Below are 20,574 nucleotides of genomic sequence, written 5' to 3'. Positions count from 1 at the left end.
TCAACTCTGAAGGGCGAAGGGTGTTCAGAGGACCACTCCGGAGGAGATCACGGGCCAAGCTTAACTCCATCTCAATCTTAGTAGACTTATCAGTGAAGAAAATAGCAAATTCTTCGCAGTTCAGGAGTGTCACTTGACCCAGAGAGAAGAGGTTAGGATTATTGTTAACGTGGGACTTGATGAGTTCGAACAGTTTTTTTAGATGGTTTTTTCTTGATCTTGTTGAGTTCTGAAGAAGGTGGCCTCCGAGCATTTGATGCGTTTATTGCATGTGCTTCGCAAGGATCTCAAGTGACAGAGATGTTCAAGGGAGGAATGCGATCACCATTTCCTATCTGCAAGTCTTAGATTTCTTTATTCAGCATTAAGACTATCATTGAACCACGGTTTGGAGCATTTGGAGGACACTTGTTTAAGCTGAAGTGGAGCTACTGAGTCAAGTACATTAAGCATTGAGTGGTGATAGTGGGCCGTCAGGTCATGGACATCTGACATGTTCAAAGGGGTGGCAAGATGCTATCACAGAGCGCCGTCTGGTCTTGCGAGTTGATTTTCCTTAAACATCTTTTTAACTGTTTTGGGTTCTTAGGTCGGGATCTGCTTGCTCTTAATGATTCAAGGATGAGGAAGGTGATGCAGTAGTGGTCCGTCCAGTCACATGGAAGGATCGACTCCAGGAGGAGAGAATTGGGCTTACCAATGACCAAATCTAGTGTGGCTCCTTTGTTATGCGTAGGGCTGACACATAATTGGGCAAGGTTAAGGTCAAGTAGGAAGTATTTGTGGCTGTTGACAATCACATCGTTCATATCATTCCAGTGGAGGTTGAAGTCTCCCAGGAAGAGCTGAGTGCCCTGGAAATCCGTGTTAGATGAAATAATGGTGGTTGATGAACCGCCATTGGGTCAATGGCAGACCCCTCTGAAAATAGCCCTTCTGCAAGAAACGCACCTCACGCAGAAAGAGGGGTTAGCGCTACAGAGGCGATGAAGAGGCCAGGTCTTCTTTACCACGTACTCCACCTATGCCCGAGAGACTCTGATATGACTACAAGCAGGGGTCCCATTTCAGGTGGTAGACTCCTTACTGGACCCAGAGGGCCGATACGTGGTAGTAAGAGGCCGCTTAGAAGGACGCGGATTAAACATAATAAGTATATATGCCCCTTACACCAAACATCCTGCATTTTTTGCACGTTTGTCATACCACTTGGCCCCATACTAGCCCTACACTGCTGGGCGGAGACTTTAATAGTGTAGCTGATGTAGACCTTGACAGATCCCACCCCGCTGCGAGATTCATTGACATTGCGCACCTCGCGAGCATTCAGTGATTGGCAACGCCACCTCCTGGTTGCATCCCTACGACCAAGACTACTCTTACTTCTAAGCCATGCATAACCTTCACGTGTGCTTAGACATTTTTTATGCACTACGGATGTACAGCTCTCAGTGCACATGACCGACTACCTATCCCGAACAATCTCGGACCATAATCCGGTCATGCTCGGCCTACAGTGGGCGCACCCTATGCCCGCAATTCCTACGTGGATGCTCTGCCCTGATGCGCTAGATGATCACGTATTTGGAGAAGGGATTTGGGAGAAGATCGCTCAATACTTTCATGAAAATGAAGGGACAGCCTCCTCTCCAATGGCAGAGTAGGACGCCTTTAAGGTGGTCTTGCGGGGCCTCTGCATTGCAGAGAGTACCGAAATTAGGCGCACACTCCTCCTGGAAGTTGAGGGTGCAGAAAAGGCCCTCTGGGAGTTAGAGAAGAGACGCCCAGAAAACTCAGAGTTACAAAAAGAGATACAAGTAGCTACGGAGGAAGTAGCGCGACAGACAGAAAGACTCCGTTGTTTCGACTACAAGAGGTACCTAGACCCGACATCAGCGGAGAGGGACAAGACTGGGTTCCTCTTGGAGTGGTTAGCTAATCCCGCCAATTAGAGTTCACCTGTAGTAGAGTTGGACGACAGCAATGGCACTCGATATTTAGCACAGGAGAAGATCAATGATATCTTTGCACAATAATATGCTGGACTGTACCGAAGCCCAGCCGATTGTGACAGGACCGCAGCCCGGGAATATTTGGTGGGGATGCAGTTGCTTCACCTAGTGCTGAAAGAGACAGAAGTGTTGGGGTCGGATATCACCATACAGGAGATACGGGCAGCCATTAAGCATATGGCGTGCAATAAGACCCCTGGCACTGATGGACGGCCAGCGAAGTTTTACGTGGCATATGCGGGGGAGCTGGCGCCTAGGTTGGTCTCACTGTACAGTGCAGCTCGTGAGGCACGGACTCTGCCGGAGAGCTCCAGAGAGGCCTTCATTATCCAGGTTTTGAAACCCGGAAAGCCGGCACATGACCGCACAGCCTAAAGGCCCCTTTCCATGTTGAACATGGATTACAAAGTATTAAGCAAGATCTTGGGGACCAGACTGTTGCCTCATATGGCAAAACTGGTTCATCCAGATCAGGCTGAGTTTATTCTGGGGCGGAATACAGCAATTAACATATGGTGGCTCCTGGCCATTATAGATGCAAAGGACTATGATAGAACCACAGTGGCAGTGTTTGCAGTGGACACCGAGAAAGCCTTTGACAGCCTGGAGGGGCCCTTCCTCTATGTGGTGGTGGGACTGTGCTTCTCAGAGTGGGTACGATTGTTATATACCGACCCGACGGCAAGGGTACGCACAGGTAGGGTAGTTTCCCGGAGTCAGGCTGTGGGGTAGGGAACACGGCAGTGGTGCCCCCTATCCCCGCTACTGTTCACTCTGGCTATGAAATCTCTGGCTTGCCGGGCGAGAAACGGACAGGACTACAGGTGTCTGCTGACGAGAGAGATACTGCACCATATAGCTTTGTACACGGATGATCTCCTGATATTCCTCTGTGACGCAGCCGAGAATTTGAGAGGCGCTTAAACCATGCTGGAGACCTTTGGCAGTCTCTCAGGGCTGAAGGTCAATTGACAGAAGCCGAGATTGTTCCCTGTGATGCCTAATAGGCCCCCACCAATGATGTTGGGCAACCTACAGTAGGAACCCAGCTGCCTGGCCTACTTAGGAGTGAAGGTCTATCAAAGGGCTGCGGAGCTGTTATAGGGCAATTTGGGCAGAGCGATAAGGTCTCTCCGCTCCTCTGTGGACTTTTGGAAGTCCCAGCCACTGTCGGAAGCTGGTAGAGTAGCCCTTCTGAAGTTGGTGGCCTTGCCACAATTACTGTACTACTTTGGAGCCCTCCCAGTATGGATCCGGCAAGCGGTGTTTAGAGATCTGGGCTCTCCGATCATATTGTTGGGGAACGAACCGCAGGTGGGTGGCATTAGCCACGATGCAGCATTCTACGATGACTGGCGGGCTGGTGGTCCCGGACCTTGAAACTTATTACCTGGCAGCGCAAATTAATTGGCTGATCCAATGGCTGGCAGCGGGGTAGAACCCAGATAGGACACAGTACCATTCACACCCACAGCAGCAGTACAAGCAAAAATACTGTTGCGGGTACAGAGGCAGACCACGCGAGACACAACATAGACTAAAGTGGTGACTGAATGCTGGGCTAGATATCTCCAGTGCATAGATTGTTGAACCTCCTACTCTACTGACCTATCAATTACCTTGCTCCAACACCTCGCACATAGGGGGAACTGGGCGAGTCTAGATGCCTGGGAGGAAGCAGGAGTGAGGACGATAGGCGATCTCTTCCGCGACTCTGAGTTGCTCCCCTTCGAGGACCTTCGGGCAGAGTACGATTTACCACAAGGTCATTTCTTACAATACAGAGCCCGCACTATAGAATAAGAAAGTACTGGCGAACGGGACCCTTGGAGCCTCTGGCCCTGGACTGCTGCTTATATGTCGCTCTGTCAGCGGGAAGGATAAAAACGGTCTCCTGCCTATACAGAGCAATACGCCGCGACATCCAGAAACCGCTAGAGCGGCTGCGGCTGCAGTGGGAGGAGGACTTGGAAAGCCCAATCCCGGAGACAGACTGGGAGACTATAGTATTTATTTATGTTTTGTTTGTTTTTTTAACAGAGTTTTATGTAGCGCAAACTTGACCCGATTCGGGTATCAGAGCACTTTACATAGCACCGGTTGCATTACATGAGGACACATTAATTTTTGTTAGGCAAGGGGAGATTAAGTGATTTGCCCAGAATCACAGGATGTCCAGACTCATTGCCGAGACTTGAACCCAGTTCCCCAGATTCGAGGTTGACCGCCCTAGCCCTTAGGCCAAATCCTCTCCCCAAAGTAGAGAGGACGCCGAAGGTGTCCTGAAACGGACGGTTTAAACTAATTAACTAATATGTTCTGCACAGAGCATACCTCACTCCGGCACGCATCAGAAGATATTTCCCAGCGGAAGAAGCAGCCTGCCCCAGATGTGGGGAAACGGGACTGTCCCAGGCTGAGCCCATTCTGGGAGGAGGTGCTACACATAATATGAGCTATTACAGAAAAAGAGATTCCACACACCCCGGGACACTATTTATTGGGTTGGTTCCCACACCCGACCAAGACAAAAACGATGGGGAAATTCCAAGACCTGGCGTTTGTACTGGCCAAACAGGAGATCACCAGGAACTGGAAATCGACAGGAGGGCCATGGGTGGGAACCTGGAAGAGAGAGTTTGAAAAATGGGCAAGCGCAGAAGGGAGGATCCTTTTACTAGAGGCAACATGGGGCATAGGCAAACTGGACAAAGCAAGGGGATGGGGACGACTGGTGGATGAGCTAGCAGCATTTGACCCCAAAGAGGAGCGTTCACCCCCCACAAGATCGTCATCACCTGACCAGCGGAGAGAAGAGGCCCAGACTTGACAAGGCAGGGGCGAGATTAGTATCTGAACACAACCCCTGATATAGCTGATAAAACGATACTGAATAAAGACAAGCCCCATGACTCACTCACCTAACTGGTAGAACGTTACCTGGAAGCGGCTGCAACTCAAGGGGGAAGGAAGGGAGGGAGAAGGTGTTGAACTTCTGCTGAGTAATTATTGAAGGGATGCAAGAATATATGAATGCTACACATATGATATGTTGATAATGATATATATGATGAGCCCATTTGGAAAATCAAAAAAATCTGGTTTAAAAAAAATATATCAATGTAAGCGATGACATCCTTGTAGTACGCCAAGTCATTAAAGGAGCACCAGGACCACTTTCGGGAGTGTAAAAGAGGATCAAGGAAGTGAGGCTCACCCTCCACCGAGAAAAATGTGACTTCCTAAAAACAAAGATCAGTTTCTTTGGTTGCACGTTCTCCAAGCAAGGAGTCGCCTTGGATACAGAGAAGGTGAAAGATTTGCAAGCAGCTCCGGCACCTTGCAACATCACAGAGGTGAGAGATTTTCTTGAAAGGGTGAATTTCTGTGGAAGATTCATCCCATATCTCACTGGTCTTACACAACCTTTTCGCAAATTGACTAGCGCAACCACCCTGTGGCAATGGGGACATGAACAAGAGACAGCTTTCCAGCAAATCAAAGAAGCACTATGGGCGAATACCACATTATCCTATTTTGATCCCAGAAAAGCCACCAATGTGACAGTGGATTCAAAACCTCTTGGCCATTGGAGCTTTACTACTACAAAGATGGAAGAATGAAAATTGGACCCCGGTTGCCTCAACAGTCGGTCTTTAACAGAAACGGAACAGCGTTACTCCCAATTGAGCGCGAGGCAATGACAATACATTGGGCCTGTCAACAGTTCCACAAATATGTGTATGTACACCCTTTTTGTTGTTTCCACAGGCCATAAGCCGCTGTTGCCTTTATTCTACGTCAAAGCCACCCGCCGTTTTGAAAAGTGGCTATTACAGCTGCAAGAATGTGACTGTCAGGTAGAATTCCACCCAGGCTTCTCCAACCCCGCCGACTACCTCTCCTGTCATTCCCATGATGCCACCACCGAAGAAGCAGAGGGAACTGAGGCAACAAAGGTATACGTGCGATATGTCGCAGAACGATTTGGCCCACTTCCACTGGTTTTGGACGCTCTGATAACAGCCACGCAGGGAGATTAATTCTTGCAAGTGGTGATTGCAGTTGTTCTTTCCAATGATTGAAGCATTTTAAAGAAGCCCGGGTCTAGAAGAATGCTGGAGGCACAAAAGATATTTGACTCTCTATTTTATGTCCGTCATGAACTGTCAATGGATGATTGAGGATGCTTTCTTCAAGGACCACGTTTGGTGACAAGCCTCACTCCTCAGGTAGGGCACGTGGCTCACAATGGTCATCAAAGCGTGGTCAAAACCAAGAGTAGGCTTAGAGCGAAGGTGTGGTTCCTGGGAATGGATGAAAAAGTGGAAAACGCAACCAAGTAGTGCCACTAGTGCCAGGGTACCGGATCCTCAGAGCAACTCTCTCCAGTCATCACAGTAGAAGGCCCGGAAACAGCAGGCAGGCCAGTTTGGATTTCGGTAATCTGCCTGACGGGCGACATACAATGGTCATTATAGATGACAACACCAAATACCCGGAAGTGGAGATTGTCAACTCTCAGACTGCAACGGAAGTCATCACCAAGTTAGGAAAATTCATTGCCATGCACGGAATCATAAATGTCATAAGGACTGATGATGGACCTCCATTTCATGGACAAGAGTTTATGGACTATCTGAGGTCATGGAATAGCCTTCATCACAAAGTGACTCTGAGGTGGCTGCAGGCAAACGCTGAAGTGGAGTGGTTTATGCAGACCCTCAACAGGATAATTTGCATAGTCCACGCGGACAACTAATCGATAGAACAAGCCATTTACGGATTTCTGTGGGACTACCAACAGACTCCCCATTTGACAATGGGCTGTGCTCCAGGGTATACCTGCATGGGGTGTATTGTTGCAGATACCATCTCACATCGCCCCACCTGGGTTTTTGATCCCATAGATGACGTTGAAGTGTTCAACAGGAGGAAGGCCACCAATGACAGATCCAGAGCTTGTCGAAGGGCTCATGTGTCCGCGATTCGTCAGGGCGATTATTTCTATCTCAAAGACCGTTACCCAGGTGGCAAGTTCCGTCTCCCGTTTGAACAACGCCCTTGGATTGTAGTGTCTCTCAAAGGTACAATGGTCACTGCCCACAAAGAAGATGAAGAGATCACCCACAACATTCCCTTTTTCAAAAGAGTCTGGAGGGAGGGTTAAGGGCCCAGTGAACAGTATAGTATCCCCAATGGATACAATGAACACTTGGAGTCATCTATTTCGTCACCATGCTTAAATGTTTCTTTGGAGTGTTCTAACCGAAATGATGATGAACAGATGCTGTCAAGTCCTTCCTAGCTTGACTCACCTGCAACCACAGACACTGGAAGTTGCTCTCCGAGTGTGTCTGATCGTAGCAACTGCTCCCGGTAGCACCTGTAAGGTAACATGGCATCATTATCGAGACTGGATGACTTCCTGGTGTAGTTCTGGGGTACCCAAAGAATGACAATGGCTTTTGGGTGATTTTTGTACAGTAGATTGGTCTGCTGAGTTGTAAGTTTCATTTTTGTGTTGTCAATAATATTGTAGTTGGGGACGAATGTAATATTCCACCTTACCAAGGTTGGTGGGGTGGTAGGAGAGAGCGCACCCATGTGTGTACTGTGTGGTGGTAGAGTCCCCCATGACGTAATGTGACTATATGAATAAATGAGGGCGGGGCTGAAAGGTCAATCAGATAGCACACCATGATAATGAGACATATCTGGTTTAGCCTGCACCTTATTTCTAGGCTAGCGACCCTCAGTGCACTCAGTGACTATCCCCTTCAGACACAGAGTGTCATCCACTACAAAGAGAACCATCTCAAGATTAATTATACCCTGCATGAAAATCTGCTATGGATTGGCCAGGAAACAACCCCCTGAAGTTTTGCAGGCACATTACACAAGGGCAAAGGCTGCGACCACTGTGTTAGCTCACGGTGTTCCCGTTCTGGATACCTATCAGGCAGCCACATGGACATCACTGGCCAAGCTCTGTCTAGAAAGTAAGGTATTGTGTGATGAGCATTTCGCCCATTCAGTCTGCAAGGACTTTTTAGTCTAATCAGTTTTCAGACCCTACCCCAGGTAAGTGTTTCTTGGGTATCTATTCTAAGGTAAAGAATCTTTGGATAGAAGTCTATCACTGATGGCATCATCCACTGAATGACTGACGAACCCACTCACACCCCCATAGAATCTTTCATACACCTACTCCCACGCAACCATTCACAAACCCATTCACAGACCCATACCAGTACTTACACACCCACCCACTGATTCATAGATCTATACACAATCCACTCACACACCCATGCAGCCACTCATACACCCACTTAGTCACTAATAAAGCCACTCACATATCCACTCATACAGTTACTAACATATATATTCACTCACCTATACAGTCAATCACACAGCCACTTATACACCCATACAGATACACACACTCACTCACTTACTCAAACAGATACTAACTCCTACTCACTATCCTATACAGTTGCTGACACAACCACACACTAACCCATACAGCCACTCTCACATTCACTCACTCACTGTTTTCTTCAGCGAATTTCTATGGTTTTTAGTAGGAGTTGCATTTGCGTTTGCAGAGTGGTGGAGAAAGGGGGCTGGACCTCCGACCAGCTCTCAGGAATCCCTCTATTTAGGACTTGCAGGAGGTACCAGGAGGGCTTTTTGGTCCCCAAGGTCCCTCAGGAGTAAAGTGGATTTCAATCTCTAACCAGTAGTGCGCCAGTAGGCACGTTTGCAGAGTGGTGGAGAAAGGAAGCGTGGCCTCCAACTACCTTTTAGCAATCCCGCTGTTTGGACTTACTGGAGGTGGGAGGAGTGGTAGTTGGCCCCCAAGGACGTCCTTGGGGGGGGGGGCAACTACCCCTTCAGTTAACTCCAGTAAGTCCCACACAGCAGGTGGGACGGTTGTCGAAGGTCACGCCTCCTTCCTCCACCACTCTGCAAACACACCTCCTGGCGCATACTAGTTGGTAGATGAAGTCCCCTTGGCTGTGAAGGGTCCTTTATGGCCAACTACCCACTGTTACCTCCAGTAAGACTCACAGCTGGATTGCTGAGCGGTCGTCAGAGGCCATACTCCCTTTATCCACCTCTCTGCAAATGCGCCCCCTGGCTCAGTACTGGTGAAGAAGGTGGCTCCCCATCTCCCGGGGCCAGGCATTTTTAGAATGGAAGGGTGGGCCGTTTCCTGCCCAAGTGACCCCATCCCCCAGGCCAGCTTATATTTATTTATTTTTCTAATTTGTTTTAGAAAATAAAATGGAGGGGCGCCCTCCCAGGCTGATTTTGACCCGAGGACCCTATCCCTCAGGGCCTGGCCAGAATACTGAGTGCCCTGGTCCTACCCAGTAGACCCATCATTTTCATTGGGGACCACGGGGGACCCTGAAGGCCCCTGCGGTCCCTGCTGGCTCCCTGCGTCCTACAGGAGCTGCATAGATTCCAGCAATAGACCAAATTAAGGCCTATTACCACATGTCCATAAGAGGCATTAAATACAACCTGTAGCCCTAATAGCTTGAGAGAATCACCTTACATATCACAGCCCCTCAAAATTTGAGATGGCTGGATCCTGTGGTCCTGAAGAAAGCTATCGGACCCTTTTGGGGGACACAGGCTGAAACATGTCGTCCAACTACTGACCAGGTGCTTTGGACCTTTAATTATCCAATTAATCACCACCCACTTTTTTAACCTTATCCCTTCCCTGTGAAAATAAAAACAAACTACACAGGAGAGAAGATATATATATTTTTTTTATTATTACAAACTCTATTCCCACTCACGACTATTGCACACCAGACAGTCTCCCTCCTGGTGGAGGATGATGAACACCTGGAGAAAGAGACACTCAGGTGCCAAGACCCTATCATGATTCATCCCACTTAATCAAATAAGCGGAGAACCAAGATATACCACTACCGTTACAGTATGGCTGTGGGTCCTCATCAAAAAAATTCCAAGAGACTGTGGAAAACTACCTAAGTGATTCATTCTTTTTGATTATTTAAGTATATGGGCTTCACTCCATATGTTCACAAGGCACTACTGACTGGACAGCCAGGTTCTTCTAGAAGGGAATTTTGCTCATTCGGTTAAATAGGACTTTTTGGTCTGAGCCAATTCACAGACCCACCGCCTAATAGATACTGCGCTAGAGTCTATTCAAAAGTGAAAAATCTGCGGTCATAAGTCCCTATCAGAAGAACAAGTTACTTAACTTTGGTAACGCTCTTTCTGGTAGCGACTCTAACTACAGATTCCTCACTGACCCGCCCATCCTCCCCGTTCTGTGAATTGGACTCTATCCATTAATAAGATCTCAAGTCTAGGATTCTGCACACTGGTCAAAGGTTATTTGCTGTTGGGGCTCTGCGCCTAGGAGCACATACAGCCTCGAAAAGAACTGATGTCAGCATATGGGACTAGCACCCATATGGGCTACTCGGAAGGTGAGGAATCTGTGGTTGACTAGAGTCCATACCAGAAAGAGAGTTACAAAAGGCAAGTACATTTTCAGTCCTTCCATCTTATGTCATGTAGTGGATGTCCCATCAGACAACACAACCACTGTTAATTACCCAACACAAGAGAGTGTGGGTTCCTTGACTCCCTTGATTTGTTTTGAATTTGTTTCTTGCGCATGAGTATTAGGAATGTTATTTACACTATGTATATAGGGACCACGTTTTTAAATCTGTTTTTCATCATCCTTAGATTCTTCTTGCTCACATTTCGTCCTGATGACGATCTCAAACAAATGAGATCGAAACGCCATCGACACGTTCACAACAAAAAAATCCTTTAATTGTTTAAATCACACATGGAGTTTTTATAATGTTGTCAATGCAATGTATTCTTTTAATGTCACTAGCACTCATCACACCACGCACCGTGCACTTGTTCTGTAAGCACTGGAACTAGTATTCAAACAGTATTCTTTTATATACCATTTATGAAGCTAAGAAATGTTACACAATGATAATCGTTTGTCCCAGCGTATTTTGCAAAACAGTCTGTTACCATTTAGCTCAGGTAAAACATTTGATTATTGCCTTTCCCAAAATCATATTAGCTCAGGCTTTTCAAGGACCCGTGTGGCCTTCTATGCACCATAGTTCTTTATACAACTATTGATCATCCCAGGTTTAAATATCGGGGTGCCTTTGTTCACAAAATATACCTCTTCTAGACAGGGCAGTTCTGCTTACACAACAGTGTGGTCGAGGCGTCTCCAAGCTTGAAACTTGAGTGGTGCCAATTATACATTTTAAATCTTCTGCCACAGGCGACAGACATAATTGTGGCCCATGGGAAACCAGCTGATAAGTCTATTTCTCCTGAGCATTGGGACAAATTTGTCTGTTGGTTCCAAGCTGTAGGCTTGACCCTCTTGAGGCTCATGTATCAGATGTTTTGAACTTTGCGTTCTCCCGTTCTCATCAGAGCTTGACAGTCTCCACAGTAAAAGAGTACTTGGTGTGATGTCTGCCTTCATAAACCACTGTCATCACTGTGACTTGATTCTTATAGACTCTTTTGTACATGTTTCCACTCATGTCCTGTGTTGCTCCACAGTATGACTTAAATGTGGTTCTGACCTTTCTCATGGCATTGCTTTTTGAACCAATGTATATTTGTTCTGTTCGCCTGTTTACTCTCAAGACTGCCTCCCTAGGGCAATTACTTCAGCCACTATGTGTGGGGAATTGCAGACCCTGTTGCTCCGTTCATCGTATATGATCTTTTACCCAGACAGGTTGTTGCTACATACTTTTGCCAAAGGTGGTTTCTGCCTTCCATATGAGCCAGTCTGTCAATCTTCCATCCTCCCCGCCACCATCGACCATACTAAGCAAGAGGACTGGTTGCACAGGCTGGACCCTTGGCACGCTGCCTTCTGTTACTGTGACTGTAAAAGGCCAGACTGAGCGGGTTACCACATTTTTGGTGGTTTTCATGGAAAAACAAGCATAAAGCAGCGAACAAACGTACCATTTCTCGTTGGTTAACTCTTTGCATTAAGAACTGTTGCACCTTGGTTACGAAAGATCGTCTGGTTGATATTCATGTACATTTCACGAGGGTCATGGCAGCCTCTACTGCTTTGTCCTTGAGCATCCTAGTAGCCAATATATACCAGGCTGTCAGTTGCCATTTATTACACACGTTAGCAAAGCATTATTGTCTAGCTGCTCAAGTGAGAGGTAATGGCTGCACTGCTACTGATGATCTGTATGGCTTCCTGTTTTAATAAGCTCTCCTCACTGCTGCTTCATGGTGGGTTATGCTTGAGGTGAGGAATCAAGAGGAAGTAGTATCCATCAGGAGACTACATTTACCTATTGTAACTTATTTTCTGGTGGACAGATTTTCCTGCATATTCCTCACTGTCCTGTAAAGAGACCTGTGTAGTAATAACTTGTGTTCAAAATCACCTTTCACAGACGGTTGCAGACTGCCTTGCCTAATGAGTATTAATTAAGCAGGGTGAAACTTACAACCCCCACACCCCATATTAACTGCAAATACATGGATGGTGGCCACCATCCCTTTGTTAGCATACCTAAATGGAAAACTTTTTTTAAAGCAACTTATGTTCTCTAAAGGAACTGATGCTGCTTTAACAAAGTAGGTTTTCATTTGGGGAAACATCAAGTGGCAGGATCTCCTATACCACTGTCTATTACCCCAAGGCTGTCAAAAGAATTTACAAAGAGAAACGGGTCCCTAAGGGATGACCCTTTCCCCTTTGTGGATCATTTGGCACCTCCTTTGAGATGTTGGTAACTGTTCAATGGTTTTCGACTGGAATTGCAGTTGCAAACCAGTGACACTAGGGGCTGGCATGACTCGCGGGTCGCAGGGCGGGCGCAGAGGCGGGCGCTATAGCGCGGGGTTGCGCAATACCAAAAAAATAATATATATACACTTACCTTGCTGCTGGGTCCCACTTCTCTGCTCCTGCTCTCCTCATGGGGCTCGAGGAACAGAAAGCCAGGAAGAACAGCCAGGCTCCCCTGACCAATCACAACGCTGCACCCAGGCTCCCCTGACCTGCAGCGTTGTGATTGGTTTTGAGCATCCTGGTTTGACTGTCAAGCAGGGAATTGGGGCCTGGGCATGTTCTCCACGCAGTCTATAATGCACCCTGCATGGAGAACGTGGAAAGTGCGCATGACTGGTTAACCAGTCATTGCGCACTTAGGAGTAGGCAAACCACTCATGCCCTGCCCTGCTCCGGAAGAGGAGCAGCCCCGCCCTCCTGCAAAGGAAACATAAAATGATTATAACTCAAAGTTATTATCATTTTATATTTCCTTTACTTTGCACTGCTCAGAAGCAGTAGAGCGACGCTCCTCGGCCATAGGGAAGGAGCCACCACTGATACATTCCTTAGCGAACCACAATTTGCAATGACTCCCCATTTTATGTCCTTTCCCAATTGCAATTTGGTATGGGTTGCAAAACCATTTTATAAATTGGAAAAACGTTTCAAACTTGTAAAATGGGTTTTCTGCGCTAGAAAAAGTTATGGTTCCTAAATTTGGACTCCAGGATATTGTGGTATGCTAATATCATAGACAAATTCTCAAGGCACTTACCTTTCAGTTTATATTGCCTTTTGATATTTTGCCTACGATATTAGTGTGCCCCGATATTCTTATACTTAATATTCATGAGTACCATCCTAGAAAAATTCATTTTTTTGTCGCAAACCCAGCGATTTTGCAAGCATTCCATTACATTTGTGTATACCTCTTTGACTCCAAGTTCTTTTTCTTTGAAACTTTCAATGCAGTGTGGTATTGGGTGACAGTGAGGTAGAACATTGGTGAATGCCTCATTTTCCACAGTCCTCTGAGATTTAGCTGATTGCCTGGGAGCATGACCAAACGATAAGAGACACAGATGCTGAGCATCTAAGGTTGACATGCGGCCCTAGCTGAAGAGACACACAGATCACGATTCCAATGACGTATCCGACTCGACAGATACAGACACAGACACGATAACCTGATGAAAGATGAGTTGGGGACAATTCAGTGCATGGACTACATGTTGTAATCTGTTGGTTTTTTCTTTCCTACAGTTGTTGGGATCCCTAAGTAGGTTGATTTGGCCAAGCTTGATTGGCACAATTCCTCTGTATCATGTATCATTCTTCATTGCCCACTGAGATATATCCTTTCACTGTGTCGTGTCTGTGTTGGAGAGGCTTCATCCATCGTGCCTGACCACCTACGGCCTGACTTTGAGTATTGAGCTCACGTGCTTACAGCCAATGGAAAGTGGAGAAACATTTTTTATACAGAATGGTGGGCGCGTTTGGGTAGCCCCTTTACCCATTATTTTGTTCCTGTGGGGAAGAATGTGTTTTACTAGGTTCCTGGGAGGGTAGTTTTATTAACTAGCTGGAGAGTGTCCTGGCCCATATAGGGATTTCATCTGATGCTTTGTTTCTAAAAGTATGGGTTGGTAAAAGGTTTTATGTTTTGTTTGTACTCAGTTCTTTGTTTTCCTTCCCTCTTCTTGCATTGTGGAGGTCCTAATATAATTTCCAATTTAATTACCAAGTGCATGTTTTTTGCATCACATTCGTTCGTGTGAAGTGTCCAAGGTTTGCAATATAAGGTGTATCTCTTGGGATTCAATACCGTGTTGAGGATCAATCTTATTTCAACTCTTGTTTCTGTTTTCCGTTGACTCACTTCCCTACTGTTTGGAACTTCTCTGTGCATCAACTAAGTCTCAGCATCAGAGATAAAATCATATATGGACAGCAACTGGCAATCAATACACGTGGTTTAGAACTGAATGATTTGCAAATAAGAACGTGCAAATTATCTCACTCATGCATCATTCTGGATGGCTCGGTATTTCGTAGCACTAGTACCGAACCAGGTGTTACCGACCCTGGTGGTATTGGTAATTCTGAATGAGGTATAACATGAGGAAGCATGCGCATGTGACTTCATAATTCCAGGTAATTTAGCAAGGGCAAAGTCCTCAAGGTAAGTCCTATATGATTTGTGCCTGGTAAAAAGAAAAATGCAGAAATACCTCTGCTGGGAATCCCTGGTGCAATGCAAATCTGCTGATGGAAAACCACCAGTATACTGGGAGCACAGCGAAATTATAAGTATATATTTTTCTCAATTGACAACGAAGGCATGAAACTATATTATTCAGAGGTAAATAATACCAAATGCAGCAAACCGAAAACTGGAAAATTGTCACATTTTATATAAAGTGAACAAATAACTTTTGTATTTTCGAAATAAAACGATCATTTGTATTCAATGATGTCAAACATAGAACAAACAATATCCAAAAAGAATATTTTGTAATTATGCAATGAACATAAAATGTCATCTTGCCCTCCTTGCCCAAGGCATTTCGGGATATAACTATCCCTTCTTCAGGGGCCTGTAATAAATGAACAACAATGAAACAATATTGAAGAGTTGATCCCTGGTGCAAACCATGCTACTCGTAATGATATTTTAGACTGTGAGTGAAAATGTGTCAGCAGTGGAGGAACACTGCCATTGAAGAGACGGGCACAGTTTGCCAAGAAATCTTTGTACCATAAAGAGAGAAACCCGAGAAATATTTTCCACTGTTTTTCTGTGCTTATAAATGTGAAAACAAAAGAGTGCTCGCCAATAAACACCATAAAGGTACTACTGAGTGTTCCCTTAACTCAGTAGTACCTTTATGGTTTTTATTGGCGAGCATTCCTTTGTTTTTACATTTATAAGCACAGAAAAACAGTGGGAAATATTTATCAGATATCTCTTTTTATGGTAGAAAGATTTCTTGGTAAACGGTGCCCGTCTCTTCAATGGCCGTGTTTCTCCTTTGAGCACAGTCTGCAACTACAATCCATTTGCTAATAATATTTATTTAATGTTCACTTTTAGTTTTTCAAACTGGCTTTTTTTCCAATAGGCTAATCCACCAATTGAGTGCATATTTTGTGTTCAGCACGATGCTCAGTAGCAGTAGCACGTTCGTGTTTTCATTGTGTGTCCTTCGGTCGGGTGCTAGCCCAACCCCTTATTTCATAGTGCTTAAAAGGTGCACGTAACCGATGATGGCACTTTATACCAATAAGAGTTAATGATGCCGTTCTTCTTTCATAGGAAATGGACCTGAATATCCAAGCAATAGTTTTATGCCGGGAAGATATCAGAGAAACTCTGGAAATCTGGGATTAAAGCGGTGGAAGATGGTACCTGTGCCAAATAAACACCCAGGGTATTTTCTGCAAGAAAGAAACTGTAAGCTGCTCACCAGAGCGCCGGTGAAGGAAGTCAAGATGGGGAAGTGCGTGATGTAATGACACTGTTCACACTACAAGGACAACTAAAAAAACGCCTGTAACCTGGAGGAAATTCAAGATGGCGCTTGGCCTTGGAGTAATAGAGCACATTTTATACTAATTTGCCACTAACAAGGGATATCACGTTTGTAATTAGTATACTGCACAACAGGACGGTGTTGTTGTCTTCTTTTATCTACAAGCACATTCACGCAGAATGTTAATTAGCACAAGGGCTAAACAAAATGCAGGGAAATCATTTTCTTATGTGATTAAAATAAACATTTTTTAATAAAGTTCATATTTTAAGTTAATAGCTGTCAGTTCCAGCACAGTTGTCAATACAGAACCATAGTGTACTGAAATAAACCCCCACTCAACTAAAGTGCTAAGGTCTGCTCTACCGTGTGGTACAAGCCAAGGAAATACGTACAAAGTTTCGAATTGAGCGATATATTCGACAAGGTTTATTATGTTCACTGCAGTTTCTTATGCAACTTTCATGACCCCAGGTAAGTGAAATCCTGAACACCAATAATTGCTTTTAAACTTGCTGAGCTTTTTAGTTCAGTGCAACTTTACTCAATTAAACACAATCATACCTGAATGGAATATAGCACTCCAAGCTAGAAGAGACGCAAGGCGATCACCCCTCTTTCAGTCTTCGAACCAATGGTTTTTCATCGACCCACCAAGCTGCACACATTGGACACAATAAACACTTCTAGATCTAACCACCAACCATGACCACCAGTACTGAAACGCTCAAGAAATCATACACAACACTCGGTTTTGATCAATACTCTTGCGAAGAAGCTCAAAACCGCACAAAAACACACGCACCAGACTGTTCACAGCACAACATTGGTTTATAACTCTGGCCTTCGTGGTTTACAAATCCTAGCAACCAGAGGGATGTAGGCAGGACAAGTGTGATCCCTCATCTGGAGGGTTACATACACATGGGTGATGTGTTGCTTGAAGTTGAGGGTCTTCAGTTTCTACCTGAAAGGCAGGAGTAAAGGAGCTTGCTTTATTTGGGTTGAAGCAATTTGCAGATCCTAGAATCAAAACAAGAGGAGGCTTATCGTCTTGTCTTTTGCTGCATTTTTTGTATGTAGCCTTTTGAGGTCTCTACAGCTAATGATGGATAACCCACCGGCAGGGCCGGACTGTCTATTGGGCGTTATGGCATGCTGCCGAGCTGGGGGCTGATTTCGTTGATGGGGACCTGCGTGTGCTGAACGAAATTCGTTTTGCTTTGTTTATTTCGAAGCACACGCTGGTCTTCATCAATGAAATTAGCCCCCACTGCAGTGACATCAGCCCCCAGCTTGGCAGCATGCCAGAACGCCCGGTAGGCAGTCCGGCCCTGCCCACCGGCAGTGTGGACATAATTTGCCAGATATGGTGGTGCACAAATTTAACACTTTGCTGCTGAGACTCTTGATCCATTAGGCTGCAGCATGGTGGGGGGTATGATTGAGATGCCAGGGCTTCTACAGCTCTTCTGGAGTCAGCTTCAGCGAGAAAAGCTATACCTTTGTACAGAATTATGAGTTTGTCTCAGTCCATTTGTGTCTTTGAGGTACCTATTCTGGAGCCAACAGTGGTGTTGTGTGGTAAAGCTGGAAAATGAGTTACTGAGAATGATAATGCATATTACAAATACTCTCCTGGGGCTTGTTTGCTGAGTTGCTTTAACGGCAGTGGAAGCAAGGTAAATCTAAGCCTTGTTGCAAGATGTCTAGACTCTGTATTCTTCTCCACAGTAAGTCGAACTCCAGGTGACCAGCATGTCACAGAGAACTTTAATACAACTTTATCTTCTCTTTTTGTTTTAGAAACCCACTCATGCTAAATCCTTATACTTCCCTGTTGCTCCCACTAGAAAGGGTTAAACAGAAAAAATCCCCAAAGTGAACCCATGTGACCGAGAACTGTTTAAGCCATTGGAAAAGAGCTGCCTCCTAAAAGCACAACATTTTATCTACAGCCTGCATTAACCTTGCCTTCTTATTAGCCGAAATGTTATCATCACTGTGGACATGGTGGCCTTATATACAAATATTCAATTCTAGGATAGATTAGGTTATTGAACTACTATCTCTTACTGTTAGGCAAGACTAAATTTGTTTCCATACTAAAATGGTCTTAGACACAGCCTTACTTATTTTGACAATTAATTATTTTTGTCCAATGGAAGTTTTACCATCAGATCAAGTGTTGCCATGGTTTCCTGCTTTGCACCATCTATTGTGAATCTGCCTGAGAGTCACTTGGATGGAACAGTAGTCTGGGGGAGGGTATGATGGAAGAATACAGTAAATATGCCATATCCTGTGGCAGTTATATTGATATTTTAATATTATAGGGTGCACCAATGAAACAGTTTAAAGAGTATTCCTCTAGCAAAGAATAGGAATGTTATTTGAGGTTGACAAAAAGCAGATTCACGAGCGATTTATCTTAGATAGTTGTGTCACAAATGCTACATGTTTTTATTTGCAAATAGTTCCCACACTGCAACCCTACGCCCTTTGGGTAATGAAATTCATGAAAAGAGCAATGGCGTCAAGCAGAGTTAATTATTTTAACATTATTGGTTGAAAAGATAAATAAAAGGTATCATAAATATGGGTAACCAACCCAGAATACTGCTGCCACTTCCTTAACTCTCCATATTAAGCCAATGTTTTGTCATTGCTTTTTTTAACACATTTTCAGTGATTTGCAGTCAGCCTCATCTGATCTGCGTGTGCTTGGTAACATGTGCTAACACCACTCACGAGTTTTGAGGATTCGTTTACCTGTGGGTTATAAGGTTGTTCCTGATGTGTGAGTGGGCGCTTATTGTTCATTTCTTAGTTTTTCATTTTTTGCATTTTCTCTTTGTAGCAATTCATTTTTGATTATATTTTGCTCACCTTCACTTATTTTCACATGCCGGTTATCGGGGAATACTTTTACCTGAGCCAGGCCATCTTCTGCCTTCCTACATGCAGGTTCTGCCATTTTAGGAGGAGCCCTGTTCATTTTGTTCTGCTCTTCTAGTCGATCAGCTGTTCATATGTGCAGGCCATCAGAGGCCTATTTAGAACCTAAATTCACATGGTCGGCGAGCCACGCTGATGGTCAATTCAGCTAGCAGTCGCTTTGCTACTCAGGTTAGAAACCTCTTTCCCTTGCACACAACTCGTTGCCTCTTTCATCATTCTCACCTAATCCTGGCACCCGTAGGGAGTGGTGTCTCCTAGGGAAAGCTGCTCTTAGTGGACCAGAGCAGCTGCCAGGCAAAGGGATACAAATATAGAGGCTGAGCACTTGGAGAGAGGGCCCATGCTGTAGACCAGGCTTCTTCAAGTATCTTGTGAGCTACTGGTAGCTCTCCAGGTACCAGTAAGAAGCTCTCTTGTGTGCAGCCTAGTCAACTAAATTGGTATTGGTGCCAAAATTGAAAAGTATGTATTTGAGACGAAAATGTATTGAATTTCAGAACTCATAAGCCGATGTGTGGAGAAAAATGGTTGAATTTCCAAAATATATTTAAAGCTGATATTTGAATGAGAAAAATCAAGTGGCGTTGGGGAGATTTTTTACTATTATTATTAACTTGGTAGCAGGGCATTGCACCTATTCCTTGTATGTATTACCAATGTAGAGGCATTCCACATTGACAAAGCATTTTCACATTACTGCTAGCAACCGTGACTGATGCCCTGAGGTGATTGCTGCTGGTAAACTTGCATAAGATGGCCACTAATGTAATGTAGTCTGGTGTGGCCTACTACATCTCAAATAATATTAGTAGCTCAGGAGATTTTTCATTGACCATAAGTAGCTCTCATCACAGACAAGATTGGAGACTCCTGCTGTAGACCCTTAGAAGAACTAAAGTGATATGGTCTGCCCGTGCCATGTGGTACAAGCCAAGCAAATATGTACAAAGTTTCGAAATGAGAGAAATATTCGACTAGATTTATCATGTTCACAGCAGTTTCTAATGCAACTATCATGACCCCAGGTAAGTGAAATCATGAATACCAATAATTGTTTTTAAACTTGCTTCTTCCTTAGAAGAATCCCTCTGAAATATGGATTCCTTGTGTTCTATCAATGCCCAAACATATATGGGAACTCAGACTGTAGGTCTGGAGTAAGTTATCGTGGACCTGCTCCTAATCTTGGAATCTTGGCTGGGTC

General features: G+C 44.9%; 1 protein-coding gene across 1 annotated transcript in view; it reads left to right on the top strand.

Annotated features, from left to right (window-relative positions):
• TTLL13 (tubulin tyrosine ligase like 13) overlaps positions 1-16,667 on the top strand; it is a 433,768-nt gene extending 417,101 nt beyond the window's left edge. Inside the window, 1 exon segment of the mRNA XM_085644394.1 lies at positions 16,193-16,667. Within this exon segment, the coding sequence (XP_085500520.1) occupies positions 16,193-16,205 (13 nt within the window). The 3' untranslated portion in view covers positions 16,206-16,667.
• Positions 16,668-20,574: the final 3,907 nt, after the last annotated feature.

Source organism: Triturus cristatus, chromosome 3_1 (assembly GCF_964204655.1).
Source record: "Triturus cristatus chromosome 3_1, aTriCri1.1, whole genome shotgun sequence".
NCBI lineage: Eukaryota > Metazoa > Chordata > Amphibia > Caudata > Salamandridae > Triturus > Triturus cristatus.
Note: the sequence above shows the minus strand (reverse complement) of the source record. Positions and strands in the feature narration are given on the sequence as shown.